General features: G+C 38.4%; 2 protein-coding genes across 3 annotated transcripts in view; one reads left to right on the top strand and one right to left on the bottom strand.

Moving 5' to 3' along the window:
- Positions 1-42: 42 nt before the first annotated feature.
- On the top strand, positions 43-15,264 carry LOC127572086 (ADP-ribosylation factor 4-like). Of its 2 annotated transcripts, XM_052018955.1 has the most exons (7): positions 43-244; positions 4,170-4,250; positions 6,228-6,337; positions 7,945-8,016; positions 9,823-9,948; positions 12,002-12,117; positions 15,125-15,264. In XM_052018955.1, the coding sequence occupies exons 1-6, from the start codon at positions 58-60 to the stop codon at positions 12,086-12,088; spliced, it is 663 nt and encodes a 220-aa protein (XP_051874915.1). In that variant the 5' UTR covers positions 43-57; the 3' UTR covers positions 12,089-12,117; positions 15,125-15,264. The 2 variants fall into 2 exon arrangements, with proteins under 2 accessions (XP_051874915.1, XP_051874913.1); XM_052018953.1 differs by lacking the exon at positions 15,125-15,264 and having other exon boundaries at positions 12,002-13,204.
- The window catches only part of pde12 (phosphodiesterase 12), a 14,463-nt gene continuing 12,526 nt past the window's right edge, over positions 14,341-16,277 (bottom strand). Inside the window, exon 3 of the mRNA XM_052018951.1 lies at positions 14,341-15,552. Within this exon, the coding sequence (XP_051874911.1) occupies positions 15,110-15,552 (443 nt within the window). The 3' untranslated portion in view covers positions 14,341-15,109. The remainder of the gene's footprint in view (positions 15,553-16,277) is intronic.

Genomic DNA, 16,277 nt, shown 5'->3' with positions numbered 1-16,277 from the left:
CGACAGGTTGCGAAAGATCCCGCTTTCCGGGGTGGTCCATTTTACGACGTTGTGGAGATGCGGCCTGCTTTGCGGCCTGACGTCATCCTGTCCCCGTTGGAGCTGTTGCGGTGGCCCGTGACGTGGCATAGCGCGGGCAGTAGCCGTGAGGGAGGTGTTGCTCGGCCGCTCGCAGCCATGGGTCTGTCTCTGTCCCTCATGTTAAAGAGCCTCTTCGCCAAGAGGCAAGTCCGGATATTGATGGGTGAGCTGTCGGCATTAATAGAATCAGTTAAGGTTGGGAGAGGAGGGGAGGACCTGGCGAGCTTCGTGACGGGCGTTGGTTGGGCCGACGGGAGCCGAACCGGCGGCTCCAGGGCCCGGCTTCCATTGTTCAGCACTCGGCGGGGCTCGGGTGTGAGTGGCCCCGCACGGCCCCTCCGGCTTACTCCGCGGTTGTCTCGGTGTTGGCTGCAGTTGCTCAGGCCCAGGCGAGTGCCTGCTGCTCGGCCCTCTGCTCCCTCTGTAGTGTGGGTGACAAAGCGGGACGGGCCGGGGGGAGGGTGGTGCGATCTCACTCCGCTGCTATTCACCTAAGTGCGGGGTTCCGAAGAATTACCGTGATGTATGGTGAGGTACTGGCTCGGATTTGCTTAAACCCTCCGCTCCCAGTCGGGATTGTCTTCCCTTCCCCCACCCACCCTTCATTTCCTGGTTGTACCTGACGTAGAAGGAGTTTTGTGGATGGGGGTAGCGACCGAGCGCTGGCTCAGGTAACCTGTTTTGTGTGGGGTGTGCCAACCCAACTGTTGTCTTCCCGTGTCAGAGAAGCATATCAGTCTGCCCATTTAAATACTTGAGATATTATCGTTTCGGCTCTTATCGCCTGGATTTTGCAATGACTGTTAACGTTCACCTTTCTCAAAGCCGAAATTCGGACAGTAACTGCCTAGAGACCGGTAATATATTGTGTAACTCGCTACTTGGTAGACTGCTGCGGGGATTGCCCTGATCAACACTCTGCTTTGGCGTGAGCTGGTGATAAACACTGCTTTAAGTCTACGTTGCGTAAACATAAAGGAACTTGGAACGAAGACTATGTGAAGAAGGTTATGGTGTTTTTGATGAGACTACAGAGGAAACGAGGATTATTTGATATATCACTAGGTTCAGGAACGTTGTGGCAAATAACTAGAGGCTTAACTGAGATTTTAAAGGTGTAGATTTACAAGAGAACGTAAATTCGAGGGGGGGGGGTGTGTGAATGGAGAGCCATGTGAGGAAGTGATCAGACATGGTGTTCCCAACTCTGAACTATATCCTAACTTGCATCAAGCCCCTTTCATTTCTCACCTCTGGGTTATCTCCCTGATCAGCAAGATGTTCAAGATCTCTGTGCACCTCTGCTTCTGGTCTGTTGTGCACCCCCACATTTAATTCCCTGCCACTTGAACCTGAGGCATTGATGTGGAATTCCCTCCCTAAACCCCTCTATTTCCTTTTGACTTGTTTATTAAATCTATTCTGTCCAAGCTCTTGATCATTTATTCTACTTTCTCTGTATTTTACTTGCTGTCAACTTGTATTTGATTTCAGTAATTTAAAGGAGCTTAAGAATTCCTTTACATCTTCAGTAATTAAAGTCTGTAGGAATGAGAAAATCTAAATTTGCATTATAGTTGTAGTGGATCTATCGTCAGTTTTTTGCACTTTCCTGTCAGTTGCATTAAAATTTTCACATATCTGGGCTGGCTTTTGAATGACCCAGCACAACTACATTTTCTGTTATTATTTTGCAAAACTGCATACCTGAAATGCAAAACTAAGTGAGAATCTAATGGGCCATTTGGCCCATCGGGTCCATGCTGCAAAACAATCACATCAGTCCCATTTCCCCCCTCCTTATTTCCCTGTGGTCATGCACCTTATTTTCTCCCAAGTGTTCGTGAACTCCCCTTTGATCCTTCTGCCACTTGCTTGCCATAAGTGGTAATTTACAGTCAGCACATTTTTAAGATGTGTGTCTTTGGGATATAGGAGGAGACCAGAGCAACTGGCAGAAAATCAGTCATGGATTACAGGAAAGGAGAATGTGCAGACCCCACATAGGCAGCACATAAGATCAGGATCAAACCTGTGCTAACTGCTGTGCTACTGTGTGGCTCAAAATCTATTTGACTCCTGGCTGAACTTCCAGTTCCTATATGGCTTGTGCCCACTTTTCTCCATACCTACTGTGCTAAAAACTTAAGTTGTATATATTACCTCCAGATTCTTTCCCTAATCTTTCTTGTTGGCCTCCCAATTTCTGTCCTTGTAAATCTCAGCCTATTCAAACTCTTGTTGCTTCTACTTTGTACTGCAGCAGGTCCTCCTTCCCTGATGTTTCTTCTACCATGAAGCATAGGTTACAGGGCAAAACAAATGGAGTGGTAGGATTGCTCTGAGCTGGCATGGAGTCAATGACTTCCTCCTCTGTAATGAGGAAATATATGGAAATGCCACAATTTTGAAGAGGAGCAGAATGGATCTCCCAAGTGTACTGGCCAATATTTATCCAATGAACAAGATAACCAAAAACACCTTACTGGTTTAGAGTCTAAAGATTTGCTTGCATGTGAAATCCAACATGACAACAGCCAAACCCATCCAGAACTGAGTCTGGCTGCTTATAATTTTTTAAAATTAATAGCATAGTATCATGTCCTGATGAGTCAAACTTGATGTCATTGCTAAAATAGCTATTCCTAACCTGGGTGGGTGCCCTTGCATCTAAGTAAAATTGAAGCTGATACCCAGGATAATGCTCCCTGATCCTAGGGAATATTTGCTGAACATTTCCTGCTTGTGGCATGAAGGAAAACAGACACCTGAGACAGTACACCGCAAACTAAGGCAAGCTGTGTCCCCCATTCTCTTGTGGATGATCACTCCTGACATTTGCACAGACAAACTTGACAATGACACCCAGAAATTGCACTGCAAGCAGCTGTGAAGTCCTTTGCAGACTTCCCCAAGGATGTTTGGCATTGAGGTAAACTTTAAACTTAAATTTGCAAAACATTGCCTGAGCCTATGTTCCATTGCTGGATACCACATCCTCCCACTGAGGACAACTGAAGATGGACACTGGAGATTAAACTCTCCATTCTCAGGCAATGTTTCCCATCCATACTCAGATCCTAATACTGAGTCAGATTTGAAGTTGAAACCTAAAAATCACCATCCCTTCTGGGCCACTTCCTAACTGACTGTCCATCTAACATGACTGTCTTACACTGACTCAAATTGAGCTGGACCAACATAGCCATGACTCACCTGGACCATTTCAACGGTGTACACCCAATCTGAACCTGGTGGAACAGGTTCAGGGGGAGGACAATTTGGCTCTTTTCCCGAGAACAGCTATGGCAACTTCACTCCCTTTGGGAGTAGACTGGACTTGATGTATAAGCTATCAATTAAAAAGTTAGAAACTTAAATGATATAGAAGGAAAAACGTATGTTATCTTAAATCAAGAGTTAAAGCTTGTTTGGGAATGGTTTAATTACATATCCATTGAACACTTGGTAAAATAAATGTGATGCCACACTGGAAATGCAATGCATATGTAGTCAAAACTTAGTGCTATTTGTTTACCATCTCATGAGAATCTTAATCCACTACAACTAAATTGGAGTTCCAATCTGAATTTATGCTGCTAGTTTAATGAGTATTTTCAGTTGAAAATGACCTTTTGCATACTTAAGCTGCAAAAAATCAGTAAATTTTAACATTTTGCTGCTTTTACAAGAGAGGTTAATTAAAGAATAGTAGATCTGCATCTGTCAGCAAGCCAGTTTTTATTTTGGGAATGGACTCGCATAGTTTAGACAATCTTTGCTGCTGGTCACACCAAGTTATTAGATTGAGGCATTCCTAATCGAGACTGTTTGCTCTTGAATTACAACCATGTTTGGACAATGTTTATTTTTTAACTTAAAATTTTAAGAATGCATACCTGTCAATCTAGCACCATTTAAAAAAAATACTCTTCTACCAAAGTAGGTTACCTCAGTTTTCCACATTATATATCACTCATGTTCATATCTCTCTGCATCCTCACCTTAGTCCACAAGGAAACCCAGCTTTGTCATTGACAATGTTATGTTTTTTAAAATTGCAAAATAAACTTTTTTTCCCGTTCTAGTTGGTTTGGATGCTGCTGGCAAAACAACCATCTTATACAAACTGAAACTAGGGGACGTGGTAACAACTATTCCAACTATTGGTAAGTGTGAATAATACAGGAATGTTGGTTGTATGAGACTGTCATTAAGATGTTAATAAAAGGTATATGCATTTCCTCTTGAATATATTGAGTAGTTTTATTTGTTGTCTCCAGATTTTACCATGTTTCCTTCTCTACAAAATTATCTTTTTATTGACTCTATCAAGATCCCTTATACATTTTTGTTGGAAAATTCTAGAAGATTTTGATGCCTGATGAATATGTCAAGCATTTGAAATGTCATCAGATATTGACACATTAATCTGTAGTTAGCAACCTGGGATTGCAGTGCTTTTAATCTGAAGTACATTGAGATTTACATTGAGTCCACAGCCTGTTTGGTGTTGGAAGGTAAAAGTGGCAAATATGAATCAACCCCAAAAGTTTTGGAGGATAGTTGAGATTTATCCATTGACAGGAATAACAGTTCTATCGAAAATTATTGTTTATATGAGAGGTGGCAGGTGCTTTATGTAGTATTGGATGTGTTTAATTTTGTTTTATGATATTCCTTGGTAGTGGATGGAAAATCTTTTTATTGCCAGCTGATGAATTGATGAATTAGATGCATAGTTTGGATTATTTAGCAGGCCATTAATAATAAAATGATGTGCTTGAACTGCTTGCGCTCACTGCATCCACCTTGGGCTCTTCCTGCAGCCACACATTTTGCAGCTCTGCAGTTTAAATGAAGTTTCCTTGCTGTTGTGTCCAGCCCACAAAGTGGAGTTGTCCGTGAACAGTTACTATGTTTGAGTAGTGGATCCTGATGTCCCACTGGCATCAGAACATTCAGGTGGCCTTTTGACAACTCACTGCTATCAAAGATCTTTTTTCACTTTTTCTAAATACCTTTGATGATAAGAGGCATTTAACAACAGTTGAGAGAGAATTAAGTATTTTTTTTAACAAAGAAGAATCAGAATCAGGTTTATTATCACTGATATTATGTCATGAAATTTGTTTTGTGGCAGCAGTACAGTGCAAGACATAAAAATTACTATGAGTTACGAAAACAAATAGCGCAAAAGAGGAATAATGAGGTGGTGTTCATGGACTGTTCAGAAATCTGATGGCAGAGGGGAAGAAGCTGTTCCTGAAGTGTTGAGTGTGCGACTTGTAATGAGCTCAAATCATAAAAATGAATTGAGCATTAAGATTGGGTAAAATAAAGGAGTTTAAAAAAAAGTGCATCCAGCCCTCAGCTCAACATAACTTGGCTCTGCCCCTGCACTCATTGTTAATTACAGCAGTGGAGCAAGATGTCAAATATGCTAGCTACTGACCTCCAGAAGTCATTGGCTAGCTATAAGCACAATTTGGCTCTTTGATATACTTCATATAAACAATATGAAATGGATCAATGAATAGTGATTTGACATGAAAGCTAATATACAAATTGCCTGCAGCGTAGCAGTTTAGTTCTTAAATGACAGTTAATAGAAAATGAAAATTGCAAAGACTGGAAATGTAAAATGAAAGAGCATCGCACATGAAATTAGATTTACTTTTAGCATACAGGCATGCATTTCCAGCACTAGTTATTTTGACTTCTTAGATTACACCTCTAGCCACTGTGAACCAAAGATCTTACTTAAGTAGATGGTTGTCTTAGAAAGTTATTAAGCTGAAAATCACTGGTAACTTGGAGAAAAGTTAAATATTTGGTTAGTGGGAAGCGTAGGATTATGAAATGTAAAGAGATGCCTTACTCTTTTAATAAGCTAAAATAGGATTATTGCAGTTTCTGAAAGGAAGGACATTTTGTTCAGAGCAAGTTTATTCTTGACTAATATGTTCAGTTTCCAAAGAAACAGATAATCAATGCAAGTACAGAGTAATAACTAATTGATTGTAAATAAAATAAAACTTTTAGTGTGGCTATTGCAAGCTTGGTAATCAATAAAATCTATAAGTTTGCAGATTAATATCCTGATCGTTTTTTGTTGTGAAACTGGAATTGTTTCCATTTTTTAGGATTTAATGTAGAAACTGTCGAATATAACAGGACGAACTTCACTGTGTGGGATGTTGGTGGCCAAGACAAAATTAGACCCCTATGGAGGCACTATTTCCAGAACACACAGGTACTTCATCACCCGATAGAACACAACAGGTTAAGTTCAACTTAGTGCACAGTTCACCTTAACATTTTGCTTAATTCATAAGTGCCACATGCCACAAAATATTTTGTGGTTATGACTGATATGTTTAAACTCATTCTTTATACCACCAAAAAAAAACCCTTCTGTTTTTGATAAACTGGCTTACAAGAGCATAAAAACACAAGCAGAAGCAGGAGTTTCCCATTCAGCCTCTAGCCTGCTCTGCCATTCAGTCAGATTTTGGCTGATCTTTAACTTTTCTATCATTTTTCCTATATTACCCCAATGTCCCTTGGTTCCCTTAATATCCAAAAATCTATAAATTGGACTTGAATATACTTACCAATTGAACATAATGGCTTCCTTGGGTAGAGAATTCCAAAGATTCATTACCCTCTGGGTAAAGAAATTTCTTCTTCCCTCAGTCCTCAATGACTACTTTGAGACTCTGGCCCCTGTTTCAAGTCACCCTAGCCAGGGGAAATGTCATCCATGCATCTCCATTATCAAACCCTGTTTAAAAATGTTTTGTTGCTTTCACAACAAGCAAGGCTGGGGCTTAATGCCTGTCAAAGCTTTCAGGGCAGTTTTGAAGGCAAAGCTTCCTCAGTGCATTGTTGAAGATTCTGCCGATGCACAGACTCCATCGCCAGGGTCCGTGGTGTGTTGGGTCAGTGAGATATGCCCTCTCCATTCAAGGAAGGTGTGAGATGGGGATGTGTGTTGGTGAATGTAGGCTAGTTTCAGACAAAGGGACCAGATCAGCAAAATCTAGCCTGTTACTTTTGTTTGATGTGCTACTTCTAGGAGTCTTGCAGTTCAGAAATTAGTATATTTTTATCTGTGCTTACAATTCTCAGTCTGATTCTTAACCAATCATAACTAATGTTGATTGCTCTTATCTGTGCTGCTGAGAATCCAGACCTTTCCTTTTGTCTCAACTCTTGTAGCAACTATGACTCCAATGGCATTAAAGGCACTGCTGAAAATAGGGTAATCTACAGTAATGTCTACTGATGCCATTCATGTATTATATTTTCAGTTCATAGCATGTCACTTGGTCTGTTGGGTATTCAGTTATTCCATTATAGACTAGGAGAGCTTTTAAAATATGGGCTGTTTTAGTGTTAATTTCATTTCTTAGGGTCACAAATGACCCCCTAGGCAGATATTGTCTGTGAAGTGACAGCAGTTCACAACAAGTAAGCTTAGCTATGGAGGAGAACTTTTGAAATTGTTCCTGTGAAATAATCTGTGATGCTCTTACTCTAACAGTTACTTTCTTCAAATCATTATTTGACATTCACATTTGATTTCTCAATATCTTTGCTGCACCAGAGTTAATAAATATGCATTGGATTAGGCACCTAATCTGGTGTCCAAATACATAACATACAATATACATCTAAATTAGATTGTAGTTCTATATTGTTGATGCATTTGTTGAAAATTTAATTTAAAAGCTTTTTTAAAAAAAAATACATTTTAACTCATAACTACAAAGGTTTCTGTGAACATGATTTCTCTGAATTCTTATTTTCTGCCTTTTCAAAGTAAATCTCAAATGCAAAATTTTTATCTTATGACAGGGTCTTATTTTTGTGGTAGATAGCAATGATCGGGAGAGAATTCCAGAAGCAGCAGATGAACTGCGAAAAATGGTATGTATCTTTCACTGTTTACATTTGGTACCTTGTTAATGTTTTTAAGTAAATACTCCTTTCTTGCAGATGGAATGTTAAATCCCTATTGACTTGTATAGATATTCAATGTTATCTCCAATTGAGTTGAGGGCAATTTGAGGCCATGCACCAACAAATTAAGAATTCATTAGGAAACGGCACGGTAGCGTAGGGGCGGCACGGTAGCGTAGCGGTTAGCGCGATGCTATTACAGTGCCAATGATTGGGGTTTGATTCCCATTGCTGTCTGTAAGGAGTTTGTACGTTCTCCCCGTGTCTGCGTGGGTTTCCTCCGGGTGCTCCGGTTTCCTCCCACATTCTAAAAGACGTACGGGTAGGTTAATTTGGGTTTAAAATGGGCGGTGCAGACTCGTTGGGCCGGAAGGGCCTGTTACCATGCTGTAAATAAAGTTTAAAAAGTAACAGTCCCATTCAAGAAAGGAATTGGAATTGTTTTATTATTATCACATGTACCGAAGTACAGTGAAAAACTTGTCTTGCATACTGTTCATACAGATCAATTCATTACACAGTGCATTGAGGTAGAACAAGGTAAAACGATAACGGAATGCAGAATAAAGTGTAACAGCTACAGAGGAAGTGCAGTGCAGGTAGACAATAAGGTGCAAGGCCATAACGAGGTAGATTGTGAGGTCAAAAGTCCATTTTATCGTACTAGGGAACCGTTCAATAGTCTTATAACAGTGGGATAGGAGGAAGAAATAACAATTCTACAGACCAGCAAACCTACAACAGTTGGGGAAATGCTAGAATCTATTTTTAAGGAAGTGATAGAAAATCATAACACAGACAGTGGAAGTTATTTTGGTCTCCTTATTTGAAGGAGGATAAGAGACTATTAATTTTTGGAGCAGGGATGTTGTCATGGAAAAAGAATGGGGCTGAGTTCAGTTTAGATAAAAGCAGTGATCTTGTTGAAACGTGCAAGATGCCGAGCATGTTTGACAGAGTAGGTGCTGTGAAAAGTTTCCTTTGCTGGAGGTGTCTAGGAGCATAGTGTCAGGATAAATAATGGACTAAGGTCTGAGATGAGCAGGAATTTCATCTTGTGGAAGGTTGTGAACCTTTGCAATTCTCTGCCCAGTGATCTCCCAAGATGTGGAGTCATTAAATCTAATTAAGATGGAGAGTTTCTTTTTACACTGTATGGGCAGTCAAAGATCATGGGAATTGGGCAGGAAAGTGGAGTTGAGCTAATGATGAAGCAGGCTCAAGGGGATATATGGTTACTCAAACTTGTATTTCTTAATTTTTTTAGGCCGTTCAGAAGATCTGTTCAGTACTAGCAACTCAGTAACAGATCTGTGGTGAATTAACTTCTGAAACTTTTGCTACGAATGAATAATAATTTAAGTTCAGAACTGATGTCACCACTTATCATGGCAATCCTGTGTAAATTGTGCAGCTGGATCCCAAGACTCTGTCTAGTTCTAGTCCTTTATATATCACCTTGTACAGCATTTCGTGGTTTGGAGCTGTTGATAAGAATTGGGTTATTCAATCATACTGAATCTTGCATGACTGTGGTCTTCTAGTACTCTTAACAGCCTGGTTTAGCTCATGCATTCTGATGGTCATTTTGGTAAAATCCTTACATGAGTGTCTTCAAAAATGGTAGTTTAGAACTTGGGTTGGGCTTGGACTGAAACTCTTGATCCTGGGTTTAATTTGGCATCTGGACAACTTATTAAAGGTATAACTCCAGATAAATTGATAATGCATCTTGTACTTGTGTATCAAATTAACTAATATATTTTATTCCAGCTTCAAGAAGATGAATTAAGGGATGCAGTTTTATTGGTATTTGCCAATAAACAAGACCTGCCAAATGCCATGAGCGTCAGTGAAATGACAGAAAAATTAGGATTACAGAGACTTCATAACAGAGTTGTAAGAAATATATATATATATAGCACTTTGCATGTCATTAACATAACTGTTTTAGTATTAAAAATGTAAGCATTCAATGTGTTATAGGTGTTATTGAACTTGTTAAGGTCTGTGTTCTCTTAATGTAATACTTGCCCAGTAAATTAACTTATAAAATGAGAAGCTGGACTGTACAGCACAAAAATGTCTTTGACCCCAGCTTATGACAATAGCTGATTGTTAGCAGACAAAGCACTGTATGAAACTTTCAATGTAATGTGGTAATATGGGGGTAATCTGGTCAAGATGGCTTATGTACATTTTGCCCATTATCCTTTCCATTAACGAAAACAGAAAAGAAACTTTATCTTAGGATGCAAGGGGCCACCAATCTAGTACTACCTATTTTATTAACATCTTTAGGAATATTTGGAAGAGAAGAAAATTCTAGCACTTCCTTTTCCAGGGTGTAAACATTGGAAATATGAAGCAGTATGGACTATTTCTGTTGGTTCTAAAGAACTGTATTAGTATTGATTATTATTATCACATGTACTGAGATATAGTGAAAAGCATTGTTTTGCGTGCCATCCAGACATCGTGCCATACATAATTACATCGTGGTAGTAAAAAAAATGCAGAATATAGTATTACAGTTACAGCGAAAGTACAGGTAGACAAAGTGCAAGGGCCATGTCAAGATAGATTGGGAGATTGAGGTCATCTTTTAGTGTATGAGATGTCTGTTCAGGAGTCTGATAACAGTAGAATAGAAGCTGTCCTTGGGTCTGGTGGTACGTGTTCTCAAGCTTTTGTATTTTCTGCCTGACGGGAGAGGGGAGAAGACAGAATGACTGGGGTGGGGCGGGGGGGTCTTTGATTATGTTAGCTATTTTCATGAGGCAGCAGAAGTGTAGACAGAGTCGGTGTAGGGGAGGTTGGTTTGCATGATGGACTGGGCTTGTTCACAATTCTGCAATTTCTTGCAGACTTGGGAGGAGCAGCTACTGTACCAAGCTGTGATGCATCTGGATAGGATGCTTTCATGGTGCATCTATAAAAATTGGTAAAAATCGGAGATGTAATAGAATTTCCTTTGCCTTGTGAGGAAGTAGGCATTTGTGTGCTTTCTTGGCTGTCGCAATCATGTGGCTGGACCGGGACAAATTGTTGGTAATGTTTTCACCCAAGAACTTGAAGCTCTCAACGATCTCACTTCAGAACCATTGATACAAAGAGGGGCATGTACTCCACCCTGCTTCTTGAAGTCAATGACCAGCTCCTTTGTTTTGCTGACATTGAGGGAGAGGTTGTTGTCTTGACACCATGTCACTGGGCTCTTTATCTTCTTCCTGTACTCTGTCTTGTCATAGTTTGAGATCTGGCTCACTACAGCTGTTTCATCTGTGGAATTGTAAATGGAATTAGAGTGGAATTTGGCCACACAGTTGTGAGTGTATAGGGAGTATAGTAAGAGGCTGAGGGTGCAGCCTTATGAGGACCTTTGAGAGTAAATGAGGAGGAGGTGGTGTTGACTATATTGGCTTTAGTGTTTCGGGGTGCCAAAGATATGACGGACATTAGGAATGTGTAATCTGTAAAATATTTCACTGAACACTGCAAGTTCAAATGGTCCCCAGTTCCTCAGTGGATGAATTTATTTTCCCGAGGGTGTTATGTTTAGAGTTAACAATTTGTGGGTGGGTGACATGACAGTTTTATACAAGAGATTTTTAAGTTTGATTCCTAGTTTCGATTAAATGTATTGATAAGAGTTGGTAAAAACAAAATATTTCCAGATATTGTTGCCTGATCTTAATACAGTAATCTCTGCTGGAAAACGTCTACAGTTATGATGTCCTACCATACAACAGCTATTGTTTGCTGTTCTGGCTCATTCAAATGAAATACACATTGCGAAGAATTTTGTAAAAAATCTAGAGAAAACCTTTAACCAAATACCATTTAATTTCTCTACTAAACAATTGTCATTTTCTGACGTGTTCCTGTATTGGATTTGATAAATGTATTTTTGTTATTTTGTCTAATACTGCATTTTTCTTCTTTTGAACAGTGGTATGTTCAGGCTACTTGTGCTTCAGAAGGAAGTGGCTTGTATGAAGGGCTCGACTGGCTGACAACTGAACTGTCAAAATCCTAGACCTGGTGCTGCAATTTAATTTGGCAATTGTAAGTTTTATTTAACAGGACAGGTTTGGTAATTTTACCCTAGGTTGTTATCTAGTTTTCAACTTTCAAATATTGTGGTTTCTGAAGCTTTTTTTGGGCAGCACAGCTTAATTTTTGAACTCATCATTATTGCCAACATTTGTGGTACATTTCATAAATTGGAAGTTTAAACAGATAACTTGGTTATCTCATGGTGAAAAAATACATTTCTTCCAATTTATCTCCCAATTGAAGCCAACTTGACCATAACTTCTGTAATAACTTAAGAAATTAACATCAAATATATTTGTAACTAATGAACATTTTTACTCTACCTTTTTTTGGACTTCTGTGATACAAAGGTCATTCCAAAACAATCTGCTAAAAAATTGTATTGATTATATTATGAAAATGGTTGCCAGTTACTTTCTATTTTAATAATATCAGATGTTGCTTCTGAATAGATTTAAGTAGAGTGGTGGATACAAATTTTGGAATCGGGGAAAAGCATATTTTCCTAATGGAGAATTCATTGATTGCACAAAAATTGCTTTGACTTTATACTCTTGTTGATTCTAACATTATGGCCAGGGCAACCCAGTTATGTTGTGTTGAAACAATTTCAAAGGTCTTTCCACTATAATCTTAGCGATGCTGGCTAGTTTAATGCAAGATTATATGTTTAAAACAGTCTTGTAGACACCTGTTTTTGGCAATATAACCAGTTTCAATAGACCACATCCTTCCACCATTCTTCATATTTAATGGTGCAAATTCTAAATGTTTCTTTTTGTCATAGAACAAGCACAAGCTGTGCACTCCACTGCAGTGTAAATATTATTAAATGACAAAAATCCAGTTCTTAAGCATTCTTGCTTTTGCATTTCTGTCCACTTCAGTTCTGATGTATTGAAAGTTGTAACTTTTTAAAATGTTGCTTGTTACTTTTGATATTGGTGTGTGGTGTAATATAGTTAATGTTGGTTTATTTGTCCATGGATGGGCAAGTCTTCCTGAAACTGGAAAATCAAAATTCGGATAATGAAAGGTGTCCATGTAATCCATTGACATAAATCTAATGAAATAAAAGTTTATACGACATTCTCAATTTAATTGATTCAGATATTAATTTTATGCAATTAAAATTTCTGAGGGTCAGCAGTGATGCTGTTTAAAAGGCATTTTTATAATTTTTATACACTTTAGTTTTATGTTTCTGGACAAATAGCAAAGGATAATTTGAGTGATAGGTTTAAGTATAACTGGTTATGCTGCAGGGACATCACTTGAGGAAAGATGCACAATGGCAAATTTGCCTAATATCTGCACAGGCATTTATAATGAAAACATAAAGAACCAACATCTAAAATAAAGACTTCCACTAACCCAAGGCTAACAATATATGTTTATATCTCAATGTCTGTGTTGTGGAAAAGTATTACTCTGACCCAGAGGGCATCTGCTTCAGAAAGCCTCTATTGTAACATGATATCATGGAGAGCTCAGACTCCTAAAAGTGGAATTCTGAGATTCTGCTCAACAAAGGATTACACTCATTTTTATAGTTAAAATATATGTGACAAGAAGCACTGATTCACACAAGTTTCACAGCATGTTCTAGGCAATAACCTGAAGCACCTATCAGCTTAAAAGTTACTCTGCCTGCAGCGTTAGGGTAGATTACAAAACAATGATTCCAAAGAAAAACAAGTTCCTATATCCTTCTTAAAGTACGTGCAAGCAAGCTAGATAGGGTTAGTTAGTTGGCAGTTTACCGAGGACAGACAGTACAGCTGTCATGGTAGAAATGGCTTGACCCTTTTAATAATGCTTTAAATTTTCTTCCACAGTCTGGTCCTATTGTTCCTACTTTTGAAAACTACTTAGTTTTAATTTGTATGCAACATTGCAAATTACATGATTAAAATGTTGAATAAATGTATTCTACCCAAGTGCTGGTTGTTAAAAAATCTAATACTTCTGTACATACATGAATTGCCTCATTATGGCAATTGCATTTGCAGAAATTGCTCTAACTGCAGGCAGTTTGTCCTCTTGTCCATGTGTAGGTGGGCCTTTGAGAAAAGGGGCACTGTTTGCCAGTTACTTAAGGGCTTTCTGTGTCTGAGGACTGGAGTACTTAGTGGATTGAAGTACTAACATTGAAGTTTTATGGTCATGTTCTTTCAGTTATATCCCTTAAGCAAAATGCTTGTTTTTCAGCTTTTGTTTAGTGTTAAATCAACCCAGTAACTCCATGAGTGTCATTCTAGAAAGGATCAAATGCAAAAGACATCACTAAAGTACAGCAACATCTGTAGACCTGTTCAGGATTTCCAATAGTTTTCATTACTTCCTATTTCTCAAAACTGATTATACTAATACAGCACCTCTTATAACCTCTGGATGTCATAAATCTTTCATGGCCAAGTAAATACCTTTAAAGTATTATCAGATGTTACAGATAGTTACAGCAGCAATCAATTTGCATACAGCAAAACTGCACAAATAGCACTGAGGTACCATTTAAAATAACCTGTTTTGATATTGGTTAAAAGATAAATGTTAACCAGGACACTGGAAATACTTTCTCTTCACAATTTTGCACAATTCAATATTTATTTAGATGGAAATTCCATACATTTTCTGGAAAACAAAGCCAGATGATACAGTTGGATCATTTGGTCATTAAAAATGCTTAAGATTTTAATTTGCTTCAATTTTACCTACAAATAGCTTCTTTCCATAATTTAATGCACATAACACATTGCTTCTGTTAAAATGTGAGCCTTTGCAGACATTGCAAACACTGCCAGGTGCATCACTTATGTTCCAGTTTTACTTTTTACATATTATTTTACATATATTCTGATCTATTCCATTGACTGCATTGTCTTGTTAAAAAACAAAATCCCATATTCTACACTTGTTTACTTTGAGAAGTTATAACATTTGTAAAGTCACACAGTACTATTTCCATTAGTAATCAAAGTAGCTGACCAGAGGGCTTTGTTCATTTCCACTGCAGATCACAGACAAGTGCAATATGATCTGATGGATGTGAAACACTTGGCAGGGCCAAATGGCAGGTGATTTCCTCATGAGTTGGAAAAGGAATAACCTGAGCAACCTCAAACATATTCACATCCATGAAAATGTAGTCCAAACAACCTTGGAAGCCTCCTACATAATTTGTGTAAGTAGGTTCTCCACAGGCACTTATCAGTTTAAATGAGTGAGTAAGAGACATTCGACATTGTTCTTCTTCACCATTTGAAGACCAGTCTTGGTGATCTGTAGAAATGCTTCCTCTGGTAACAAAGTCATACAAGCCTGAAGTTGGGGTACTATTAAAGTCACCACAAAAGATTATTGGTGTGTTAGGATACATTTCTGAAATAATCTGGTGGAGATGACGAAATGCGATTGCTATCTGAATAAGACGGATATGCCCTCCTGAAAAAGAGTGCAAGAAATATCAATTCTCATAGTTTGGACCAAGTTAATACATTGGAAATGACTATCAATAGATTCTTATCTGCAAATTACAGATATGTGACCAAGCTTTTCCTTTTTTGTCCTCTAACAAATTGCACCACTGATCAACTGCTTTAACATTCAGGAAATATCTGAAGAATTATGCAAATATCAAACAACTTTCATATTTTCATATACCAACCAGTCTATTTATCATGTCAGCATTAAAATTTTAAGAGAACCAACGATCTATTGAAGTATTAAGCTCACAAATGAAAGTGACACATTTTAAGGTCTGTCATTAACAATCCAGCGCCCATCCCACCTGTGTTAATTCAATATCCTAAAAAGTGCTCTTATAAAGATTGACAAAGCTGAGTTTAATTTTCTTTTATTAGGCCTTGGCCCTATCTTGTCACCTGTTAGTTGGATTTTCATTATCAATTTCCATTCGAAAAGATCAGCTAGGAAATAAACCTTCACCAGGAATGCCTGAAAAGATTTTGTCCCTCAAGCCTGCTGCACCATTCAACAAAATTATGGCTGATCTTCAATGTCAACACCATTTTTCTGCACTATCCCCATATCCCTTGATTAATATCCAGAAATATAGTAATCAGTTTTGAACTCCATCAATGACTGAGCTTCCATAACCCTCCATGATGGAGAATGCTTAGGGTTCACCACTCTAAGAAATGTCTCCT

This window comes from Pristis pectinata, chromosome 6, assembly GCF_009764475.1.
Source record: "Pristis pectinata isolate sPriPec2 chromosome 6, sPriPec2.1.pri, whole genome shotgun sequence".
In the NCBI taxonomy this organism is placed as follows: domain Eukaryota; kingdom Metazoa; phylum Chordata; class Chondrichthyes; order Rhinopristiformes; family Pristidae; genus Pristis; species Pristis pectinata.
This window is presented reverse-complemented; position numbering and strand designations above follow the sequence as displayed.

Bases quoted from the DNA above. Each gene is read 5' to 3' on its own strand.
- LOC127572086 (XM_052018955.1), top strand. From the start codon at position 58: ATGCGGCCTGCTTTGCGGCCTGACGTCATCCTGTCCCCGTTGGAGCTG. The intron at 4,251-6,227 runs GTAAGTGTGAAT...TCCATTTTTTAG, and splicing joins AACAACTATTCCAACTATTG to GATTTAATGTAGAAACTGTC. The intron at 9,949-12,001 runs GTAAGAAATATA...TCTTTTGAACAG, and splicing joins AGAGACTTCATAACAGAGTT to TGGTATGTTCAGGCTACTTG.